The 25465-nt window shown below is 42.8% G+C and overlaps 1 protein-coding gene across 1 annotated transcript; it reads right to left on the bottom strand.

The window, feature by feature from the left end:
• Positions 1–1483: 1483 nt before the first annotated feature.
• LOC311036852 (uncharacterized protein) lies at positions 1484–7154 on the bottom strand. The gene is made up of 8 exons (XM_084045866.1): positions 7059–7154; positions 6720–6761; positions 5965–6049; positions 4953–5047; positions 4241–4312; positions 3908–3979; positions 2520–2591; positions 1484–1880 (listed from the first exon to the last, which is right to left on the bottom strand). Exons 5-8 carry the CDS (start codon positions 4245–4247, stop codon positions 1702–1704), a joined length of 330 nt encoding a protein of 109 aa, XP_083901992.1. The 5' UTR covers positions 4248–4312; positions 4953–5047; positions 5965–6049; positions 6720–6761; positions 7059–7154; the 3' UTR covers positions 1484–1701.
• Positions 7155–25465: the final 18311 nt, after the last annotated feature.

The following is a 25465-nucleotide window of genomic DNA, read 5'->3' as shown; positions in this document are numbered from 1 at the left end:
GTCCGTAGGCAGTCAAACGTCACCTCAGCGGGCAGCGTCCCATAGGCTCACGGGCGCACTTTAATTCAACACACAAAAGCATCCAACATAATACAAAATAACGCCCAATTAAGCTCAGGCCAGTAACCCTGTATTTATAATATATATAAAAAAATAACACCTGCGCACAAACATGAAGACAAACACACATTCAAAACACCAATGACAAACGACAAGCAGACACGCATACTCACAAAGACAGATAGACAACAAACAAAACATTTTCATCTCACAACTTGAACACATGTATGGCTTTACATGTATGCAACAGGAAGATGAACGCACATACAACACAAAAACAAAAACCCTCCAAAAAGACGTCAACATCGCAGTCTCACGGAAAACCACAGTTTTCAGTGAATATAAGTAGCAGCTCTGGGCCGCAACTCAACAGCCCACATAGCAAAAAAGACCTGGCAAAGTTATGGCCCGGATCATGCTGTTTGTCATGGCCCACTCGGAGCAATGGTCTATACCCCCTGGTCTGGCGCCAGATCGGTTTGCCAGAAGCTCAGACATACATGAACCGTATATGGGCCAGCTGTAAAGGGCCACACTGTGCTGACCCAGTGATGAGCCAGAACATAGCAAAAAAGACCTGGCAAAGTTATGGCCCGGATCATGCTCTTTGTCATGGCCCACTCGGAGCAATGGTCTATACCCCCTGGTCTGGCGCCAGATCGGTTTGCCAGAAGCTCAGACATACATGAACCGTGCATGGGCCAGCTGTAAAGGGCCACACTGTGCTGACCCAGTGATGAGCCAGAACAGTGTTTCCACTGCTGGCCCAAACATGGGTCGCCAGAACAGGGCCTGAACAGTGTTTCCACAGCTGGCCCAGACATGGGTCACCAGCACAGGGCCTGAATAGTGTTTCCACAGCTGGCCCAGACATGGTTGGCCAGCACAGGGCCAGAGCACTGTGTCCATACTTGGCCTAGGCATGGTTGGCCAGAACTAGCCCAGAACAATGTGTCCATAATTGGCCCAGATATGGGTCACCAGCATAGGGCCAGAACACTGTGCCCACAGCTGGCCCATACATTTGCCAGGACAGGGCCAGCTGTGGACATAATGTTCTGGCCCAAAGCTGGCAAAGTTATGGCCCGGATCATGCAGTTTGTCATGGCTCGCTCGGAGCAATGGTCTATACCCCCTAGTCTGGCGCCAGATCGGTTTGCCAGAAGCTCAGACATACATGAACCGTGCATGGGCCAGCTGTAAAGGGCCACACTGTGCTGACCCAGTGATGAGCCAGAACAGTGTTTCCACTATGGAAACAGGAGCACCTATGAAAAAAGTCAACTGTAGAAGTTAAGATGGGGTGTGACAAAGGTCTTATTTAGGGGGGGTTGTGCTTTAGTCAGGCTCTCTCCTTTAATCAAGCCATACTAAATGCCATACACAGGCTATAATTGACTAAGATAAAATAAAAACAAGCATAAAGTTTTCTGCTTTTTTATTATTAAACTGCAAACCATGTGAGGCAAATGCGTGTATGAACAATGCAGTCAACATTTGGAATATGTGAACAATGCAGTTAACAAGAAACTGTAAACTGAAAAAAAAAGTAGTGCTTTTTTGCTGAAGTGACGGTCCTCCCTCGCCAAAATTTAACTCACAGAATTTGACGTTCCGAGTCAACAAATCTCATCATGTCCATTATACATTTCCGATGTGACAACTGTGAGTCACAAAGAACTGTACCAGGAGACCCTCATCCACGTAGCTCGCACCTCCCTCAGAACCAAGGTTCACGCAGAGATGGCAGACCTCCTCCACGAGGCTGTTGTAGATGCTGTTCTGGCCATTGTCAGAACAGAACTGATGAGATCCGAGTCCTGAAATCAAAGCAAACATAAGAATGTTGTTCTTTAGTCAAGTGGCTTAATTATTGGTAAAATAGTAAATAAATAAAAACCTGTGTAAGAAAAGAGGGGGGAAAACGCAGCATCAAAGTAAATTTATTATTTAGGCTTGTATACCCAAGGGATGCGGTGACCTAGTGGTTAAGAGGGTCAGGCTTGTTACCGAGAGGTTCCCAGTTCGACTCCCCAACACGACACTAGGTATGAAAATCACCGGGTGATTAACAATCCTGCAGGGTCTGGCAAGAAATAAGTTACTGCAACTTAGTCCAAACCCTGGGTAAATAACGATTTCTTCCTCTTCCCAGGAGTATTTATTTTTCTATGTAAAAAGAACTTTGTATGTACTTTATAAATAAAGCACTTAAAAACTTAAGCTAGTGATGGTACACCATATTATCAATATTGGCAGACATCTTAAGTAGTATATTAAAACACAATTCCTACATACTGTAGGCTATATGGGGGGGGGGGGGGTAAGTAATTTTTGGTGGTGCTACCTACTGAAAAGTTAAGTGGCACCAGTGAAAAAGTTACGTCTGGAGCCGTGACCCCATCCCAGAACTAACTGTATCTACGTAAACACACCATGTCTTTCTAGACAAGACTCACTCTGCATTGGAGCTCCTTCACATGCGCCTGTCTCTGTCTCTTCTGCCCCCACCTCCACCTGACGCTGAAGCCCTGAAATCAAAGCAATCATGAGAATGTTTCTTCAGTAATGTGTCTTAATTATCAGTGCAACGGTAAATAAGACCGCAGTAAGGAAAAATAAATCCATTTTGTTTAGAACAAGAATTTGGAACTAAAGATGAGATGTGGTCATGACCAAAAGCACAAGGTCACAGGTACAAGCATAGATATAAATACCTAGATGCCTCATCCGGCAATGGCCGATGGACATTCTCAGTAATTAGCATACATGGTCGGCATTTTTGTTTCTTGGAGAAACTGGCCAATCACCGCGGGTCTTTCCCGTCACATGACAGAATCTACGGTGCGCTTGATGTGCTGCAGCACCATGCCCTGAGTGCACTGAAGAAACAACCCCAGAAGTCCCTGGAAAAACAAGGCTTTGATTGGCCTGTAGTGTCGCCGCCCATTGTAAAACAATAATGGATACTTCCGTGTTACTTCCTTGTAGCCGTCAAGGAAAATCTCATAAGGAAGTGTCATACATCACGTGGTTGCGTCCATAGAGATGCGCCATGACACTTTCGGTGGCATAACATCTACCAGAAGTTCAGTGAATACATTGCAGTGGATGAGAGCCTTCTGGACAGCTCGTATCAAACATTATTTTCTGAACAAATGCAACCTTTGTGTTTTGTCATGAGCTCAAAGACTGGAGTCCTCATGCACGCGCAGTCATTATCATACCTTCAGTGTAGAGTAGGCTATTATTTTAGAACACACCCCTCTAATTCCTCTTATTCTGATCAATCTGATTTTCTCATTTTCGTTGCAAGTTCAATATATTTCGCCTTCACATCTGCACAACTTGATGTAAAATTGTTTCTAAAACAGCCTGTTTGAAACAATTTGTCTATAGCGCCGCTGATACTGTACAGTATCAATTAGACTATCTTAGATTTATTCAATCATTTGACATTATATCTTAAAATCTATAGCCTAGTTTGACTATCGACCCAACACTAATACTGATGAGCTCAGCCACTTATCATTATTCTACTGATGCTCTGCGAAGAGATCAAACGTGACATGTTTAGCCTAGATGTTGGTCCGATCGTTAAAGTTGATATTTGAATTAAAACGTTACTTTGTTTAGCTGAACATAAGCTGGCATATATTGCAGCTGTTCTGCAAAAAGGAATGGTCAAAACTACCCAAAAATATGTGAGCCAAACTTGTGGAAACATATTCAAAAATACTTTTTTCAATAGGGCTGTAACATAAGAAAATGTAGGAAAAGTGAAGCATTCTGAATACTTTCCGGACTGACTGTACGTAAACACCCCATCTTTCTAGACAAGACTCACTCTGCATTGGAGCTGTTTGAGAACCCCCTGTCTCGGTCTCTTCTGCCCCCACCTCCACCTGACGCTGGAGACCTGAAATCAAAGCAAACATCAGAATGTTTCTTTAGTCATGGGGCTTGATTCTCGGTGCAACGGTAAAAAAATAAATAAATAAAATAAAATGCAGTAAGGAAAACTGGAGGGAAAAAAAAAGAAAAAACAAATCCATATTGTTTAGAAGAAGAACTTGGAATTTAAGATAATTTAAGCTCAGTTATTAATGGCCAGACAAGACCCCTATTCCAGAATGAACTGTATCAATGTAAACACACCATCTTTCTAGACAAGACTCACTCTGCATTGGAGCTGTTTGAGAACCCCCTGTCTCGGCCTCTTCTGCCCCCACCTCCACCTGACGCTGGAGACCTGAAATCAAAGCAATCATGAGAATGTTTCTTTAGTAATGTGTCTTAATTCTCAGTGCAACGGTAAATAAAACAGTAAGGGAAAATAAATCAATTTTGTTTAGAACAAGAATTTGGAACTAAGGATGATGTGCTCTGTGCTGAAGTGTGGGTCATGACCAAAAGCATAAGGTCACAGGTACAAGCAGCCGAAATGAGTTCAGTCACCCGAAAGACTTGGAGTACTGCTACTGCTCACTTCTTTGTGTCATCATTTCCAATTTCACTTGTTTATCCTGTATGAGTCATCTCTGATTGGATAACATTGGTATCTGACCATAACATGCATGTTCTGTTTACTAAACACCTGGAGAGACAGGGAGACCCCTGTTACTGAACACTTCATAGTAATTATTGCCATCCGAATATAGATATGTTTATCTTTTAATAAACAAAATCACTTACTGCACAATTCTTTAAAAAATAGCAGTAGCTATAGAATAGCAGTGTTCCTTCATGATTGACTAAATTAGCTTCTCAATTCTATATTGTATGTCCCAGCAAAGTTGTTAGAAGCCAATTTAAGATAAGGGTTAGCATTAAACAACAAACAAAAAGGGTTTTGTGTGTGTGTCTTCCCCGAGTAGAACTGAAATTCTTACCAGTTGGATTTTGAGGTCGGGGCTATTTTGTAGCCGCTCCTCCAGGTTTTCTAGGGATTGGGTATCAGCTAATGGCAGCAGATTTGGTTCAACACCTATGAGAATGAGAAAAGCTTTATCACATCACAGGTTTGCAGGTGTAAAACAGTGGGTGTATTTCCATAAAGAAAGGGAAGAAGATGGAGCAAGGGGAAGAGAGAGAAGATACATTTAAAAAAACAACAATGCATCTACATATTTACACAAGAATAAAGTAACTTTATTCTTTTAAGCCTTAGTCAATTTAAGACATTTAATGAATAGAGTAACATCCTCTCCTTTATTCCAACAGTCGATTCATTTGTGGATTATACAGTGAGCTGCACGTTTTAATTTTTTTCCTCCTTTTTAAAAAGGCAGTGAGCTTGTAGATCGGCGGTAGTGACGTGGCGCATCTAGTGAAAGCCGGAATTACACAATTTACATGTAAATAGGAAGTAAACGAGGGGGGGGCATGGCGTTCGGCCACAGATGGGATTAAAGCACTTCTTTATTGAAAAATATGAACTAATACATTGCACAAATACTCTGGACACCTACTTAACATTTGGGGCAAGCACCTTATGTTTTGCATTTCTACATGTTTGGAGACATACAGCTCCAGGTTTTACCGGTGACATTTCAGGGCAAACTGGGGGTGTGGTCACTAAGACTCTCGTAGATACGAAAGTAAAAGTCAGATTTGATAAAATACATATACGATAGTCTTGATCTAAGGCTTTAGTGAAGCCACACTTTAGAGCGTTTGTCACCACGGTCCATATTTCAGTGACAGCATGCCTGTTGCTCACTCGCATCTAAACGTGGTGTGTGTGCGGTGCAGCGTAAATGAGTCACGCAGTCAAGTTAGATAAGTCCTGACAGATAGTCAAATACGTCTTTGATGATATATATGCCTTGTTTGAACGATTATTAGCACACCAAGGAAAAAGATAGCGCAGAGATGCAACAGAATCAACCAGATTGAACTTACTTGCTGTGAAAATAACAGCTGCTGATCAGACAGTAATGAACTTCTCCCATGCGCTGGAGTCATACAACCAATGACAATCACAGCCCTGCAAGGAAAGAAATGTTTGATTAACTAACAATACAGTATATTCAAACTCTAATTTTGTTTACAGTTGTCATATTACAATTCACCTTAAAATAAGTTATAAGTAGCTATATCATATCAGTGGTTCTCAAAGATTTCCATGTCAATTGTATTTGGCTTCAGATTTGAAAAGGTTGTGCGCCAAGGAACCCCACAAGAGAAGTGTATTTACACCTGGAGGAACCATCTCTAGAAACCCACTTTAAGAACCAACACATTAAATGTACAGTGGTTCTCAGGTGGGGTTCAGCAGGGACCCTCAAGATTCCAAATGGACCCTTACAGGCCTTTAACTCTGAGAGTACCAATTGAACCAAATGGACCCTTACATATCTGTAACTGTGAGTGTACACATGTAACCAAATGGACCCTTACATATCTGTAACTGTGTACACATGTAACCAAATGGACCCTTACATATCTGTAACTGTGAGTGTACAAATGGAACCAAATGGACCCGTACAGGTCTGTAACTCTTACAGATCTGTAAGGGTCCATTTGGTTCCATGTATACTGTCAGTTACAGACCTGTCAGGGTCCATTTGGTTACATGTGTACACTCACAGTGTACAAATGGAACCAAATGGACCCTTACGTGTCAGTAACTCAAGAGTGTACCAATGGAACCTTACCTTTGACTTGCTTATTAAAAGTCCCCCCTGGCCTACAAAGCCCTGCAATATAAGTAAAATAAATATAGATTATTGAGGCAACTTCATGATAAACAGTAGAAAAGGCCACACACCTATGTATTCTATATACAAAAGGCAAGATACTTTTGTTTTAATAGCATGTTGTCTTTTAAAACGTCCAAACAAACGGTTTGTGTTTACAAGGAAATACCTGTTACACTACAGGCTAACTAACCAACAGAATCTTACATTATGTGCAGCATATGTTGAGTCACAACGTTATTTCTCAACCATTAATGTTCAGACGTGATCTAAATAATTATAAATGCATAAACATACCTCTTTTTGCTGTTCTGTGTTCTGTCGACGTCTCCCAAAGACAATCTCAGTCACAGCTGCTGCTGATTAGACCAGCTGAGCTGGTTATCCCATGCGCTGGAGTCATGCAACCAATGAGAGCACAGGACACGGGGGTGTGTTCTGAGGGACGACCAATGAGCGCAGGTTTTATCGGTTGTCAGGGAAACCATCACGACCAATCACCGCAGGCTCTTGTCTCTCAGGCAATGGGAATAGAGTTGGAGGGTTTTCATTTTTTGGCATCAAAATATACTTCAGTACTCAAAGTAAAAGTACTCATTATGCACAATGTCCCATTTTACAAGTTATCATGTGTATAAAATCCTTTGGAAATAGCAGATCTACAAGCTCACAACGCGTCACAAAGCGATGTGTTGTGAGCTTGTAGATCACAGTGGTGTAAAGTTAATAAGTTAAATTTACTCACTGTAAAGTAACATTTTTAGGTATTTTTTTTTTACTGGAGTATTTCCCATTCTCAATACTTTTACTTCTACTCCACTACAACTTAGAGACAAATAATGTACTTTTACTCCACTACAATTATTTGAAAACTTTATACTTAGTTACTTTGCAGATATAAATTATAATGAAAATAGCAGATCTACAAGCTCAAACATTTTAGTACTTTTACTATTGATACTTTAAGTATTTTGATGCCAATACTTTTGTACTTTTACTCAAGTAACAATTTGAACACAGGCCTTTTACTTATAACAGAGTAAAAGGCTCTGTCATGTCATTTAACTGGGTACCCCTGGAACCCCCTCAACCCAGTTTGAAGGGTCCTTGATGATCTGCCTTACTTTTTACTGCATGTAGAGACACATATTGGTGTGGTGGGTGATTTCGGTAGCTTTATTGTTTAATGATTCTTGTTGTTGTTTTTAACTTTTTTGTGATGTGTTGAATGTGAGAACTGATTCAATACTGTTAAACTGTCCTTGTTATTAAAATCATTCAGACTCCTCAGGAGGAACATGCGCTTTTGGGTCTTATACTGACACTCAGCTTCAGGGAGAACCATGCATGTCCACAAGTGGTCAGAGAGCGCTTGTCACCTGCATATTTAAAGAATGACAGTCCATTGTTATTGCATGTGATTTTGTTTGTGTTTATGGAGAAGAGAATGTGGCAAGACACCCTGTGGGACCCCGGTATTTAAAACAATATTACAGGATGTCAAACCATTACATGCTGGAGTCTGTCTGAGTTACAGACCCATGTGGAAACCCCTCAAAGGTTGAGTTTTGATTTATTCATAGTTGACAGCCAATCAGGAGTCCAGTCCCACATGTGTGGGTTCTCAAAGCCTGTTATGGAACAGGTGTTCAAACTCTGAGTCATGTGTCATTTTTTACAGAGACAGCCGTGTTGCAGTGCCGTTTTGGAGTATAAGAATTACATATTTTCATAAGGACTTTGTTGCTTAGCTCATGTACAGCTGATGTTCAGGATACTGGCAAGTGCATGTGAGTATCAGTTCCACGTACAGTTCCATTGGAGAGTGTCTGCACTACTGTTTCTTCTTCAGGAGTGTTTGTCATCACTGCCATTCACTTTGCTGCATTATCCACGTTACATTCGTGGTGAACGGCTTTGTGCAATGGAGCGAGGTGGGCCACCTCCCACTCAACCCCGGCAAGACTAAGGAGATGCCGGTGGATCCCCGAAGAAGCAGGAAAGGTCCCACCAGTACCCAGCATCATCAAAGGAGAGTCGGTGGAGCTGGTGGACAGCTACATATTCCTGGGCGTGCACCTAAACAGCTCGCTTGACTGGTCCGATGATGCCAATGCACTGCACAGCAGAAGAAAGAGCAAGCTCTTTTCACTCAGAAGGCTCAGAGGGTTTGGGGGGGCGGGCAGGATCGTGGGTGCCCCCCAGGAGGGGGTGGAAGAGGTTGCCATGGTGCGAAGAGCAAAGACATCCACATCCAAAACACAGCCAAATCTGGCAAACAGATCTGGCCCAGATCTGGCTCACTTATGGCAAGCCGGTTCCGGCATGACAAAAAAACGGACCGTGCGAGGCACCGCGCTACGGGCGCTAAACTGTAGTCAAAATAAACTAAACTACGTCGCTACTCACATAAACAAAGGTTCTTATGCGTCCTTCAATGTCGGAAAGTGTCAGAACTCTTAGCACATCCCCATTGACTTTCAGTGGTAGTGTGCTGAGTTCCGACATGACATGGTAGTTCCGACATGGCATGGTTTGTTTTCTGCTCAAAATAGTCTATTTTACAGTGTGGGTGGGGTGCTGAGAGGTTACCCACCCCGGAGAATACACTTTCAAGGTCCACATGTCGAAGAGTCCTTGAGCAAGACTCTGAACCTTATTGCTCCTGGTACGCAGGTTGCTGCCTTGCAGCCTTTTTAATCCAAGGGACTTGGATAAAAAAGGTGCCATATAAATGCACCATTTACCATTTAGGATTCAACACATCCAAGCCAAAGAGACCCCATATATGGATATAGCTGACCTGTTTTGACATCACAGTGTGACTCAACCAGCTCAGCAGAAGGGTATACATGCCAAAACGCCCATGTGCAAGGGCTCATGTGCATGCACCCATGTGCGCGAGATCGCCCTTTAGGGCTTGTTAATTATAAGGCTAATCTGGGCCAAATAAGCCCATAAACACATGCAGGCCAGATAGAAGTAAGGCTAACCTGTGTGCCAGATACAAAAATGATAAATGAAATGAACCCAAAACACATGTGGTCCAGATACAAAAATGCATAACGTGGGCCAAATGAACCCAAAACACCTGTGGGCCAGATACAAAAATGCCCAATGTGGGCCAAATGAACCCAGAACACATGTGGGCCAGATACAAAAATGTCTAATGTGGGCCAAATTAACCCAAAACACCTGTGGACCAGATACAAAAATGCCCAATGTGGGCCAAATGAACACAAAATACATGTGGGCCAGATACAAAAATGCCTAACGTGGGCCAAATGAACCCAAAACACCTGTGGGCCAGATTGTAAAATGCCTAACGTGGGCCAAATTAACCCAAAACACCTGTGGACCAGATACAAAAATGCCCAATGTGGGCCAAATGAACACAAAATACATGTGGGCCAGATACAAAAATGCCTAACGTGGGCCAAATGAACCCAAAACACCTGTGGGCCAGATTGTAAAATGCCTAACGTGGGCCAAATGAACCCAAAACACCTGTGGGCCAGATACAAAAATGCCCAATGTGGGCCAAATGAACCCAAAACACATGTGTGCCAGATACAAAAATGTCTAACGTGGGCCAAATTAACCCAAAACACCTGTGGGCCAGATACAAAAATGCCCAATGTGGGCCAAATGAACCCAGAACACCTGTGGGCCAGATACAAAAATGTCTAATGTGGGCCAAATGAACCCAAAACACCTGTGGACCAGATACAAAAATGCCCAATGTGGGCCAAATGAACACAAAATACATGTGGGCCAGATACAAAAATGCCTAACGTGGGCCAAATGAACCTAAAACACCTGTGGGCCAGATTGTAAAATGCCTAACGTGGGCCAAATGAACCCAAAACACCTGTGGGCCAGATACAAAAATGCCCAATGTGGGCCAAATGAACCCAAAACACCTGTGGGCCAGATACAAAAATGCCTAATGTGGGCCAAATGAACCCAATCTATACTCGGCCCATATGCGGCTTGCCATCATGTAACCGGTGCCATCATTGCCAGACCTGGCTCACATCCGGTCCACATACCACTTGCCGGAGTGATATTCTGCCGGAGGTCTGCCAGACTGCCGGAACGAAAACGGCATTTGGGCCAGACCAGTCTGCATAGGTTTTGCTATGTGGGAGGTTCCAGTAGCAGCCCGCAACATTTTTCAGTACACGGAAAACGACAGTTTTCAGTGAATATAAGTAGCAGCTCTTGGCCGCAACTCAACAGGTTCCAAGTTCCAGAAGTGGAGGTACCCCGTGTTCCCTCAGAACACCCAGCGGATTCTTTTACAAACGCTAATCAATTAAGTAAGAATTCGGTAGCCATACGCTACAATTTGTGACGAAAATCAAACCCAATTTGCCTTAGCGCCAGCCTCCCCAACCCAAAGCTGATCAGGCATATCCTGGGTATTCTAGGAGGATCCCTCGCCGTATATAAATACTATCCAATCGAATAGTCATAGATTTTATTTGGTTTTCCTAATATTACATTTTTTATAGTCGAACTATGAATGGAAAGACGACCAGTCATTATGCAGATCTCATGAAGGTCTTGGAACTAACTCCTATACATGGTGGGCCATCCATGAATTATAGTCCTCGGAGGATAGTCTCGCAACATGGAGTGTGGCTTATAAAATCATACATCTTCCATCATCAATCCTCTTATTAGTTTACTGTTTTTTTTTTTTTTTTTTTTAGCTTCATGATCAGTCAGGCAAAATTATTAGGAGACAGAGCGTGACGTCTTAATCTGATGCGTAATCGCCTGACACAGAGGCATCACTGCAATGTAAGCCATATACTTTTGACCAAAATTTCAATAAAAATAAATTTAACATGAATCCAAAACACTCCTTCAACAAAGGCAAAAATAATGCCCCACAGATGGCAATTATAAAAATTAAAAAATAGGTTCTTGTTTTCGAAAACATTTTAGGGACAAACTATTGAGTCAAAATAAATCAACTCACCGTACTGAAGATTGTCCCTCAAATGAATCAATGAAATCGGGGCTGGTTCGCCATTTGTAGTAAAATGCATTAATCTGTGAGACTATTTGCCCTTGTTTAAGGAGAATGAAGGAGTCCAGGCATGGCTTCTAATTGGTTACTTTATTCAAGGAGAGTAAAGAGTTAACATCACATCGCAGCTTCAGCAGGAAAGAGACAGAGTAAAACACAGCATTGATATTTATACTTGGTGTGTATGCACATGCACACTGTTTCTATAGGTTTTGTGCACGTGGTGTGTGTGCTCTGAACCAGATGCCTAAACGGTGTGTGTCCTGTGTGTGTGTATAGGCATGTATGGATGTACTTCAGTGTGCACGTAGGTGTGTGTGTTAGACTATGTGTGTAAATGTGTCTGTGCTAGATTAAGTAGTTTGGTGTGTGTGTGAGTCTATTGTGAGAGTTGGTTAGAACAATATATTGGTCACCTAAGGTCAGATGACCCCAGGAGATACTGGCCATCTGGACCTCCTAAGAGAATGGACCTTTATCTTATGGAAGGGTTTAAAGTTTCTGTGACTAATCAGGAATGCCTTGCTAGGCAAACTAGTAATCAATGGACTGTGTCTATTAAAACCTTCAGTAGTAGTATGCCTAGTTATATTGTAATGTAAGTGCATTACAATATAAGTACTAGTGCATTAGTGTATATTGATATATGATATTATGTATGGATGTATGTAAGTAAGTACAAGGACCATGTGCTGTTTAAGTGCCTGTTCCTCATTAACAAGTGATCAGTGATTTTCTGTGTGTGGCATCCTGCGGGGGAGGAGAGTCTCTGGGTCTGTAGGTATGTTTTCTTTGTATGGTTCAACTCAGACCATGTGGGTTCCTCATGTGTGTTCATTACAAGACTATATGCTTATTCTAATATACTACAACTGGAAGAAACGTCAGGCAGACCCTGAGCTCTAGGGTGGCGGCCTTCTGGCTCGACCGTGTCGGGGGAAAGAAGAGAGAGAGAGGGAGAGACAGAGGAGAGACAGAAAGAGATACAGTGCAATTAGTAACAATAACAATAGTAGCAAATATAATAGTGTAAGATAGTATATGATAATATAATATAGTACAGCAATAATGTGTATGCAGTATATAATGGGATAATATAAAAATGTTAAGATAATATACAGAATAGTGTAGTGGTATAGTGTAGTGTAGTAGAAATCCACGGTCGTGCTCCATGGTCCCGGTCCGCAGTCACAGTCTTGAGCCGCAGCTGGGGGTCCGTAGTGACAGTCCATGGACCTGCGACGTGGGAAATAAAAGAAACTCCGGGGAGCGGGTCCCCGGTTGTAGAATTAGTGGCAGGCCTTACTAGAGCGTGAATCCGTACAGGGTCAATTACGATTGTACCAATGGGACACAAACCCACACAACCAAAGGGAGGACTAGAAGAGAGAGGACGAGACGAGAGAGGAGAAAGTGGGGGGGGGGGGGGGGGAGAGGATGACTATAGGTTGACTGAGTCTATACACTTCGGCTATAGGCTTTATCATAGAGAAAGGTTTTTAGTCTAGTCTTAAATATACAGTGTGTCTGCTTCACGGACTGAGGCTGGGAGATGGTTCCACAGCTGAGGTGCCTGAAACTTAAATGCTCTGCCTCCTGTTCTAACTTTTTTGGGGTTTACTGGAGCCGTAAGCATTTGTTCATACTGTAGACGCAATGGTGTTCACAGTAAACCAATCCTAAGGGATCCCCACGCCCACCTCCACCTCTCATTGGACAATGCATTTTGTACCGGAGAAGTCCTACGTTCACATTTACAACTCCAGACCAAGAGGCAGTCCACTCAGAGAGTGGACGGGGTCTATGGTATGGAGCCAGGCTAATGCTGACCTCTTCTAATTCGGATGTCTGCTCGGTGTATAACTGCCAGCCACCACCACCACCCTTAGAACGAGGCTTCTGCAAATATACATAGCCTGGGGCTGTGGCTTTATTGAGTGCAACAAAGTCCTGTTGTCTCAGCCATGTTTCTGTAAGACAGATAATATGAATATTCCTGTCTGTACTGGATTAGATCAGGTTTATTATTGATAGAGCGAGCATTCAGCAGCATGAAGGTCGCAGTATTGGCAGGTTGAATGGGAGGAGTGAAGCTGTCAACACAAACCAGTGGGCGGAGACTGGTCCTGCACACGTGGAGTTTGTTGATGACGTCGCGCAAGACCGGACATCCCCACAGACAGTACAGATGGAATGGGTGAATCAGAATAAATAAACTCACGCCGTAAGCCCCTGCAGTATGTATGTACCGAGGGCGACGCAAGAGTCCAAAGGATTTAATCACTGCATGGGAGTTGGAATAGCAGGGAGGTTTGTGAAGTTCCTCGGAGGAGTATTTTAATATCCTCATCTTCCACAATGAAAGGCAGCCACCGCCAGCTTTCACTATCGGTGAAAGGGAAAACATCCTGATAGTCTGAAAAACAGCTGCACAATGGAGCGGTGAGAACCAAAAGAGTCTGATCATTGAACTGTGTAAATAATCCAGATGTAGAGTGACATTCGCAGTGAAAGGATCGTTGTAAAGATGTTTGAGGAGCGGCGAAATCCGCGCCAGCGTCCCCTCAGCCACCGGACACGTGATGCTGTCCCCTCAGCCACCGGACACGTGATGCTGTTGAGAAGGAGAGAGACTTGTCTTTCCACGGAGACATCGTTTGTTCACATCCGGGTTTAAAAAAGAATGTCTGTGGATCGTCAAAAAGACTCAAAATAAGGTAAAACCGCTGGCAGTGGCGGATGAATGAATGAATTAATACCTGGCAATGAATGCTAACTAACAAAGGAAACCAAAGATACACATTATCTAACCTGACATAACTAACAAAGAACAGAGAACAAACTAAATGACACAGAGAGAGGTCACCCACCCCTACCCAAGGCATTACATTATCACAAGTCTAAAACTGGACGCAGTGCTGGTGTTTGAAACTTGGCTAGGAGGAAGACATCAGTAGACTGGTGACCTCTAGCTTTACAGTTAAGCCTGGTCACAGGAGCCAATCACCAGCACAGCAGGCTCCACCTAGTAGTTAGCCACTCACTCTCAGCCACCACCCAGTCACCATTCACACACCAGCTGGAACTCAATCAGTCACTCCTCACCACGCACGCACGCACGCACGCACGCACACACACACACACACACACACACACACACACACACACACACACACACCAATGAGGGAAAACATCATAGGGCAACACACTAAATACACTAAATAGCATTCATACATAATGGTATTTCAACTGATTCAGGACCATGGACAGGGCACAAGAACCACATTGGCAGAGATTTCAAAAATGGATCTGACTATCACAACCTGCACACTAACTAACTATGGCAACTTTTTTTTTGTTTTGCATTACAATAATCATATACATAGTATACTACTTCTTTCCAAGGAAAAATGACAGAAATATTGTTGTGCCGGTGAGGTAAGAAACCCTGGTAGGGCTTATATGAGATAAACAAGGAAAAAGAGTCCGCACACCGTCATACTGCTCCCGATAATTTATTGAATAGAGCGGTCAGTAACGTTTCGGCCGGTGTGGCCTTCGTCAGTTATACTGAAAAGTGTGAGCAGACTGGCATAAGAAGAACAGAGGAGGGCAGGATACACTAATCACTGAGTGCAAGCACCCGGGGACAACACCCCAATTTGAGAGTCTATGACTCACAAGTTAACACACAGACCTATGACAATTACATAGAATAGCCATTATTCATTGGTGGCCATCAGGAAAGAGGGAAACATTTATGGTGAATAATTGTCTATAGCCATTATTCATTGGTGGCCATCAGGAAAGAGGGAAACATTTATGGTGAATAATTGTCTATACCCTATACAAAATACCAGTCTACCACAATGTATAAACAAAGCTCCCTGAACAATAAACAGAGAGACCACACAGTCAGATATATATGAACATTAAACATTAAAAAAGCAATTAAAAGACAAGACTAGTATACATGTTACAAAAAAGGTTTGATGTCGAATTCCTCGTACAACCCATGAGGCGCCATAGTATTTAGAGAGTAAATATGAAGCATTTCTCGTTGTAGCAGGCGGCGTTCTACATTCCCTCCTCTAGGAGGTTGTGACACCTTTTCAATGCCTGTATAACGGAAAGTGCTAATGCTGTGGCCTGCTTGTTTAAAGTGTAGAGCCACAGGATTGCGTTCGTCCCCGCATCTAATGTTAGAGCGGTGCTCGCTGATGCGAGTACGAAGGGGTCTTTCCTACATACCCCAAGCCACAGGGACATTTAAAGGGATATTTCACTTTCAAAAAAACTTTTGGTGATTTTATCATCTACTCAAGCCTTTGTGAGCCCCCCAGACAGTTTTTAAGTTGCTTGATTCAGTATTTAGATATTTGATTTTCATTTTGTCAGACACGCCCCCTTCCTATACAAACCCATTGTAACTTCAAACTACATTTTAACCATGTTAGATTCATCAAAAACACCCGTCCTTGGTTCTGGTGACTCACCCTGCCCTCCAAATGCGTGAGGGGGCCGTGTTTTTTCAATTACTTTTTTCATTTATTTTATTTATTTATTTTTTTTAAATGAAAAAAAAAAAAAAATACAATAAATAAATTAAATAAAATAAATAAAAAACGTAATTGAAAAAATACGGCCCCCTCACGCATTAGGAGGGCAGGATGAGTCATCAGAACCAAGGACGGGTGTTTTTGATGAATCTAACATGGTTAAAATGTAGTTTGAAGTTACAATGGGTTTGTATAGGAAGGGGCCGTGTCTGATAAAATGAATATCAAATATCTAAATAATGAATCAAGCAACTTAAAAACTGTCTGGGGGGCTCACAAAGGCCTGAGTAGATGACAAAATGACCAAACGTTTTTTTGAAAGTGAAATATCCCTTTAATAAGATACACCACATTTTTGGTACTACAGGTAATCACACCGCGTATCTTGACGGTTTTACCACTGTGGGGATGTGTGTAAGTTTTGCACTTAGACGTAAAGCCACACTGGGCACAACTCCCACACCTGTAGTTCCCATCGGGAATATCATCCAAAAAGGTGTTTTGTTTTAGTTCGGGCGTATAAGATCTCACCAACTGGTCCCTCAAATTAGGAGGGCGTTTAAAAACAACAGCTGGGGCTTCTTTAAAGACAGTGTTGAGTCTGTGGTCCGATTTAATAATATGCCAATGTTTTGCAATTATTATTTTTTTAAATCAAAGCCCATGGGTGAATATCTGAGGACACAGAAAGGGGAATTTACGTTTTGAGGTCTGATTTTAGGTATGAGACATTCCTCTTGCGTCATGGCTTTAAAACGATCAACAGCGACATCAACCCATTCCTGTTTATACCCTCTATCTCTAAATCTGTTAGTCAGGTCAGTGGTCTTTGCACTATAGCCAGCGTCAGTGCTGCAGACCCTGCGTGCCCTATGAAACTGACTAATGGGCAGGCTTCGAATTAAATGTGTGGGGTGAAAACTATCCCCTCGAAGTAGAGTATTCCTATCAGTAGGTTTTCGATACAGGTCTGTCTGTATGGAGTTGTAATTTTTTATGACTAACACATCCAGAAAACTAATGCTTGTGTCACTGAACTCGATAGAGAATTGTAAATGTTCGTTGGCCGAATTTAAATAGGCATGAAACGATTTAAGAGTTTCTGCCGTGCCCGTCCATAAAATTAACAGGTCATCAATATATAGTAGAATATTGGAATAGTAAGGATTAACGGTAGAGTCTAGAACAAAATGTTGCTCAAAATAACCCATATATACATTTACGTAATTGGGGGCCATTGTACTGCCCATGGCTGTCCCCTTAGTTTGTAAGAAGAAGTCATTTTTGTAGAGAAAGTCATTTGTAGTCAATACTACATTGTGGACACAGGCTGTGCTAGGTTTAATAAGAGGATCTCTTTGCCTCAGAAAAAAGTTGACAGGCTCCACACCACCCCTATGCGGGATGTTGGTGTAAAGGCTGCTAACATCCAACGTGACCAACAGACACTCTGTGGTGGGTAGGTCCACAGACTTTAATTGTCTCCGCCAGGCCGAAAGGCATGGCGAGAGAGTATGTTTTACCCCCTGTCCGTCCGTCCGTGTGTCCGTGTGTCCGTCCGTCATTCGATCTGTCTGTGTACAGCTAATCTCCGGCACCGTTGGCTTGCTCGCAGCCAAACTGTGCACACACAGTCCCTGGATACCAGAGCAGAACCTCTGCCCCAAATTTTTCACAGGGGCCTGTTATAGCGCCACCAGGAGGCCGATTTGTGCAAAACACATTTTTTGACAGTACTCCTACAGATTTTGTCCAAAAATCCCACTAATCGGTACACAGTATCTCTACAGTCATTAAACGAAACGGGTCTTTCAGATTTCTCATATTCCATCCTGATTGGCTAAAAATGACTTCCAAAGTTTGCAGGAGTGCTCCGTTTTGAACAAAATGCCTCAAATCATGAACACAGCATGCACTTTCCGTGAAATTTTGCAAGCACATTCCCATTAGGCCGAGGAAGAACTACCATTTGAACATTTTTAAATCAGCCTCATGGTGGCGCTATAACAGGCCGATTCGTGTTTTTACCTATAATTGCACCGATCTGTGTAAAACTTTGTATGCACACTCCCTATAGGTCAAGGAAAAACCTTTGCCCTGCATTTTTCACATCTGCCTTTTATAGCGCCACCAGGAGGCCGACTTGTGTAAAACACATTTTTTTATACTACTCCTTCCAATTGTATCCAAATTTCACGCAAATCGGTACACATGATCTCTATAGTCATGTGATCACGACGGATGCGTTTGATTTTTCATATTCCATACTGATTGGCTAAGATTGACATCTAAAGTTTGCATTATTGGCTTGTTTTGAACAAAATTCTGCAAATCATGAACGCATTGTCCAATTGCGCTCAAACTTTGCACGCACATTCACACTATGTTGAGGAACAAATGCCACCCTTTTAACATTGGCCTGTTATAGCGCCACCAACAGGTCTAATTCAGCAAAACACATGTTTTTGACAAAATGCCTCAAATCATGAATGCAGTCAGTGTCCGATTGTCGTGCAAGGCCTAAGAAGAAATGGCACCCTTTTCACGTTGGCCTATTATAGCGCCACCAGGAGGCCACAGTAGCCTACCCGACCTGGCGGAGACCTGTGCTCCGAGGAGCACTTTTTCTAGTTTGCTAATAAAATCAATTGAATCCCTCGTATAAGAGGGGAGAGAAGTAACCCATGGTTTCAGGCAATAATCAACAAAGGTAGAGACATAGGCGGCGGGTAATTCCCAAATGTTATCCTGGAAAATTTTTGAAATTGAGCTAATTATATATAATAAATGTGCGCAGCATTATATATTGTGTGTGCTGTCGCTGCAGCCCCCTGGTGACAATCACGCCTACCCGCCGATCAAAGGAGCACCCTCTCCGCCCCCTCCCTTCAGCAGAAAATAACGTGCATTACTGCGTTCACATCAGCGCAGGCTGCGCAGCACTGCTTGTCACCCTATAACCGAAATAAACTTAATAAAGTAACCAAAAAAGTAACTTTATCCACGGGAAACCCGAAAAAAATCGCGCGCGCGCGGGGGGGGGGGACACATGCACGCGCGCGCAGCGTGCATGTGTGTCCCGTACTAGCCTTCCCAAATGTCGGACTCACCCGCCGCCTATGGGTAGAGACATTAGTGGTTAGAGAATCAATACTACTCACTATTGGTCTGCCCACTAGTGGAATTGTCTGGGATTTGTGTACCTTATATAGAAAACAGGAATGACAGGAAAATCGTTTTTCATAAATGCATATTCACTTTTACTAATTTCACCATTTCAGGGCTTATACGAGAACCTCACCGTTTATGGTTCATTACATACAGTTAGAATTTATTGGTGTCTAAAAACAAAAACAAATAAAAAACAATAAATAAAAACAGATCATAAAGTATAAGAAAATAGATACATCAAAAAACTAACTGAGAAGAATATTAAAAATGAATAAATAAGACAAAACAAAGTCATGTGCTACTACTCGTGTGAAATATATACAATTGTTTTTAAAATACCCATAACATGACAGCATTATGGAAGCCTACCATCTAATTACTCTCTCGGGTATAAAATGTATGTATTAATCTTCTTTTATAAGCAGATAGGGAGGATGTGGTAGCCACTAGGTGGAAATGGGTATTCAACATGTAGACATCTTTGTATTTGCCCCCTGGTGGTGTTATATAATGGGACATGTAGTTGATTTGCCTGCCTGGTAATATATGATATATATGTAGACTGGAATTTGGCTGGGAGTACTCGGATATGGATACTTTCATATTTCGTCTTGTAGGTGAAAATGTGTGCCAGAGAGACACATAGACTCCTGTTACTGAACAAACACTCTATAGCAATGAGTACTATCAGAATATAGAGCTATCTAACACTTATTTTAACAAAAGAAAATCACTTACCCTGCCTTTAAATATGTTTTCTCCCAATGTCTTGTAGATTCAGAAAGGTTAAATTACTGCAGTGAACTCTCTATGGGCCAGAATCGTCAATATTGTCAGAATCGTCAACATACTAGCATAGTAGCTTTGTGTATTACAAGTCTGGAGAACAAAATACCAGATACAAGGGGATGCACACTCACATAGCAAATTTATCTAGTTTGGTTGTTTTAGATATGTTTGCTGTAACCATGACTATCTAATTATATAAACGGCAAGTCACTTCCGCGCACCGCTGACGCCATAGCCACAGCTCTGTAATCGAGTAAACACAACGCCGACACACCACATCTCGCCAACACAGTAGCCACGGCGGAAGCGACGATTTTACGGGTGGCGTAGGGCACCTCTCATTGCTCACGACACAGTTTCCACGTCGCAACATAATTAATTCTACTCACCACATTTCGGACAAAACGGAAGGGGAAACAGCTTCGTACCGTTTACCGTGCGCACCACCGAAGCAAAACAACACGCCGCCGCCATTGGGATGCCAGGTTTGCATGCCAGGTTTTCTAAAAACAAGCACCATTAACAAGCAACCACCTTCATGGAAAAAAAAACGCCCACCGAAGGGGTCCGTCATCTTCCACGGGGGTCCCCGCGCGTCCCGACACTCCACAGGGGGTCCGCGGACCAGCATGGGGTCCGCGGACCCCCTGCAACATAAAAAATATAATTTCATCACATTTTTTTTTTTTTAAACTTTTGCACATTTTACTCCGACGATTTGGGTACCCCAATATACACGCGCCCACGCTGGGCCCCGTGCGCGGCTGGGGTTGAGGGGGGCGTAGCCCCCCGAGACTCTAGTATATATATATTGTTGCTGTCCAGCAGAAACCAGCTAACTCCATTTTTCCACTTTTGCATTTTTTCCCCCATAAATCAGTGCTATTGAACACCCTTAACGTCTGTGTGTTGATTAAAATATTGAACCAAAGAAAAATATTAAAAAGCGCTTCTGACTGACAAAACCAGCTAACTCCATTGGAGCCTCAAACTTTCTATTCTGCTAAACCAGCAAAGTCCATCAAAGGGGGGGTGGAGTTAGCTGGTTTTGCTGACTCCAGGCTACACCTCCTTTTGACCTCCAACCTCATTGTGAGCTTTGAGGTCCATTTATCTGTTCTCATCAATAAACAAAACCTCCTAACTCGTGTACGTTTTGGAGTTAGCTGGTTTCTGCCGGACAGCAGAGAGATATATATAAATATATATATATATAAATGGTATTGTGTGTGTGTGTGTGTGTGTGTGTGTGTGTGTGTGTGTGTGTGTGTGTGTGTGTGTGTGTGTGTGTGTGTGTGTGTGTGTGTGTGTGTAATTGTATTTATTTATTTATTTATTTTTGTCTTTTAACAATAGGAACCGTTTTTCACCGAGCGTGAACACAGAACAGACAACCAACGAATACAGGTAAGACATCCTAAATAGCTTCATTGGTGCCTTCCTATTATAGGGTTAAGGTTACACTGTCTGTCCACCCTACATATTCCATATGAACGGGTGACGTGGATACTCTTTAAGTGGTTCCCAAAAAGCTGGCGGGACACTGTAGGTCTCCAAATTATTTTGGTTGGTCCCCAGATGATTATCTTAATGTGCAACATTATTCTCTCACTCAACAGTAAACAAAACAACATACAGTATAAGTGTATACAGGCTGTCTGCACATTTCTAAATGTAAAGACTTTTAAGACCTTTTTTAACACATTCACTGCCAGGGGTTTTCTAAAACAGGCTGCAGCCTCTGCCAGCATAATTTGTTTTTAATTATTATAATTTATAATTTTTAAAAATAGGGTTTAAAACGTTTTTGGCAGGCAAGTGTTTTGATACAACATTTTAAAACGTCTTTGGTAGGCAATGTGTTAATACCAAATTGACCAAATTGTCAAATATTATGTAAGAAAGAGGCAAACATTGTGGATATAGCCGTTGTACAAGCGAGGAGTTGTGAAGATCGTCTATTTTCACAATATGTATCTGTGAAACCGAGTCGAACTAAATCGTAATGCCTACAATTCCACAGGGGGTCCACAGTTCAAATATGATTATTTTGGGGGGATTCCCAGTTCAAATAGGATTATTTCGGGGGGCCACGGTCTGAAAAGTTTGGGAACCCTTGCTTTAAGACACATCACCTGTGGTGGTAAGCCCCACCCGTGTGTGGCCACTTTGATTGAACCTGCTCTACTAAAAAGCCTGAGCGGCCCAAGTAATGAGCTGGTGATAGAGGAGAGGAAGCTGCTCCAGCTCCTCCTCTAACTGTGCCCCCTCCACACACACATGATCAGAGGGGAGGTCTTCATCCCCCGAGTCAACCCCCAGAATGTCAATCTCGCCTTCATCTGACACATCCATCAGATGCACCTCCTCTTGCCTTAGTAGGGCGGACGCAGGGTGCTGGGAAGTAGACGGGGCTGTCAGGGGGTGGCATTGAAAGCCCTGCCCTGATGGCCTCATGGAATGAGCGAGACCCCACCCCCCAGTTGGGGAGTGGTTAGACGTTTAAGAGAAAACGTCAGAGCCCTAACATCCGTCACCCTGGCTGGCAGGATAAAACAGTAGGTGGACCGATCATGACTGGCCAATGTGTGCATGGGCCAGTCCTAAGCAATGGAAACATTGGTCATGACTGTCCTTCACTGGCATTTTGACCCCACAATTCACAGGTGTGGGTAGTGGCATAGTATTGACTGTATAGCTGAGCTATATTAAAGACGTCACATGCACGAATATGGGCCACTGGGCTCAGCATGTTTCCCCAGACGACAGAGAGAGTGAACATTATATTGTGATTGCTGAAGGGCAAGTACAACTTAGTAACCAGCTGCTCTAATCATACCCCCCCCCCTCCCCCACACACACACACACACACACTGACACGCGCCGAACAGGCGTTGTCAGTCATTTAAGTTAACCGAGTTGGAACACGCTGTCACACGCTGTCACACGCTGTCACACTGTTTGCATCTCCCCGTTGGTTTGTTCTGTGTGTCGGAACCACCCGTGCGCACCCGAGCACGTCCTCCAACCAGAGGTCTGATTTAGCGTGTTTGGGACAGAGCAGTGGTGTAATGGACCATCGGGAAGCAGTAGCAGCTCAATGTTTCCTCCTCCGAGGTCAGATTTAACGCGAACAGATCAGCCAGCTGATCAGCTGCTGCCCAGTGGCGTCAATCTGTCTTGAGGCTGGGGGGGGTCCGCCCATCACACATGCACGCGCGCGCAGCACGGGTGCATGTGCGACCAGTGCGCGGGTTAATTTTTTCGGGTTTATTTCGTGGTTATTCCCCTTTTATTTCCGTTTTTTATTACTTTAATTCGGTTAATTCGGTATAAAAAAAATGTACTCCATGAAGTGTATATATATGGCAAAAAGGAAACGTTGCAGGGGGGGCTTATTTAATTGTTTTAATATATATATATTATATATATTTTGTTATCAATTATCATCAACATTGGCCATCATCTTCAGTGCTTCTTCTTTTACTTTATTTCAGTTTTAGGGTTAGGGTTAGGGTTATGTTATTTAATTCTCATTTTTGCCTGATTTTACAGATTTATTATCAAAAATAAATAAATGAATCAAAATATATATATATTTTTTTGCAAAATCTATTGGGTGGGCCAGCTTTATACCCAGGCCCACCCATGGCTGCATGATGAAAACAGAGCTAACAAATGTTCTCTTTTGGGGGTCCCGACCCTGGCACAAAACATTTTCAGATGGGGGTCCATGGGTAAAATCAATATATTAAAATATTTTCAGAATAGCAGATCTACAAGCTCACAACACGTTGCAACGCTTGTGAGCTTGTAGATCGGCTATTTTCAAAAGTTTAAATAGGGCTGAAGTGGTTTATGTATGTTTTGTCAATTAAAATCAAGCTGCAAAGGCAAAGAAACATAGTAGGCTAACTAAAGTTTTCAAATAATTGTAGTGGAGTAAAAGTAGGCTATAATATTTGCCTCTGAGATGTAGTGGAGTAGAAGTAAAGGTAATTGCAAATTGGAAATACTCCAGTCAAGTAATAATACCTTAAAATTATACTTGAGTAGACTACAGTACATGTACTTAGTTACTTTCCACCACTGTCAGCATTAGATTGATTAATTACTTACTCACCTTCTGCAAAGATGACGAAAGAGAACACACTTTTGTTCCAGGCATATTGTCTTGGTTTCAGAGAGCATGGTGGGGTAAATAAGAACTTTTGCCCTAAAGTATTTATATTCCATAATGTCCGACGTTCACGTCCTGCTACTGCTCTCTGCTCTCGTACTGTGAGGACGCTTTTGCTGCTCGCTCTGCCCTATGCTTACATTCCTCTGCTGATATCCATGTTTTTTATTTTTATTTTTTTCCCTGAGAAACCACGAATGGATCCTGGATATTTATAAACCCATGGGACTCTATTTCTTCTATAGATACAAGCCATATTTCTACTATTTTTCGACCTATTTGTCGACCTCCAGTGACTGGGTGCGTGGCATATAGCCAAAGCTAATTAGCATCAGGATGTACCCGACTTTTTCAACAGAGGACTACCAAAAATTGCTGCAAAGGATTGCAGTGCTGGAAACGGAATTACACCGTTTAAGAGTGAATGTGGAAGTGAATCAACATTATGGAATTCCACAGTCTCAGAGCAACGGACAAGACCATGCCAACAAGCAGCCACCTAGTGTGGTTTCCGAGAAACCCCAGGACAAGGCATTCTCATGGAACACTTTTGGGGCAAAGCCAAAGGATTTGAAGGGGCGAATAACTGGCAGAACTCGGAGCCCTGTGATTACAGATCTGACCGGCTGGCCTGCGCTACCACCCGCGCGTCACCATCATCGATGCCCCCGGACACAGGGTACCGCGTCTTCTACCCCCCTTCAACAGTGGAAAACTGCCAATGGGAGATCTAAAAACAAATCTCCCAAAACATCGAGTGCTGAGCGTCAACAGTGGAAAACTGCCAAAGGTAGATCTACAAACAAATCTCCCAAAACATCGAGTGCTGAGTGTCCTGTGCAGCTGGGAAACAGATTCACCCCATTGCTCCAGGACCCCAGATGCCCGTCTGATGGCAGACAAAACAAATCTTCTTCACCCAGCAGGGTAAGAACCAAGAGTAACTCAGATGAAAAAAGGCTAT

The sequence above is a fragment of the Gymnoscopelus microlampas genome (genome assembly GCF_963454915.1).
Source record: "Gymnoscopelus microlampas genome assembly, chromosome: 20".
NCBI lineage: Eukaryota > Metazoa > Chordata > Actinopteri > Myctophiformes > Myctophidae > Gymnoscopelus > Gymnoscopelus microlampas.
Note: the sequence above shows the minus strand (reverse complement) of the source record. Positions and strands in the feature narration are given on the sequence as shown.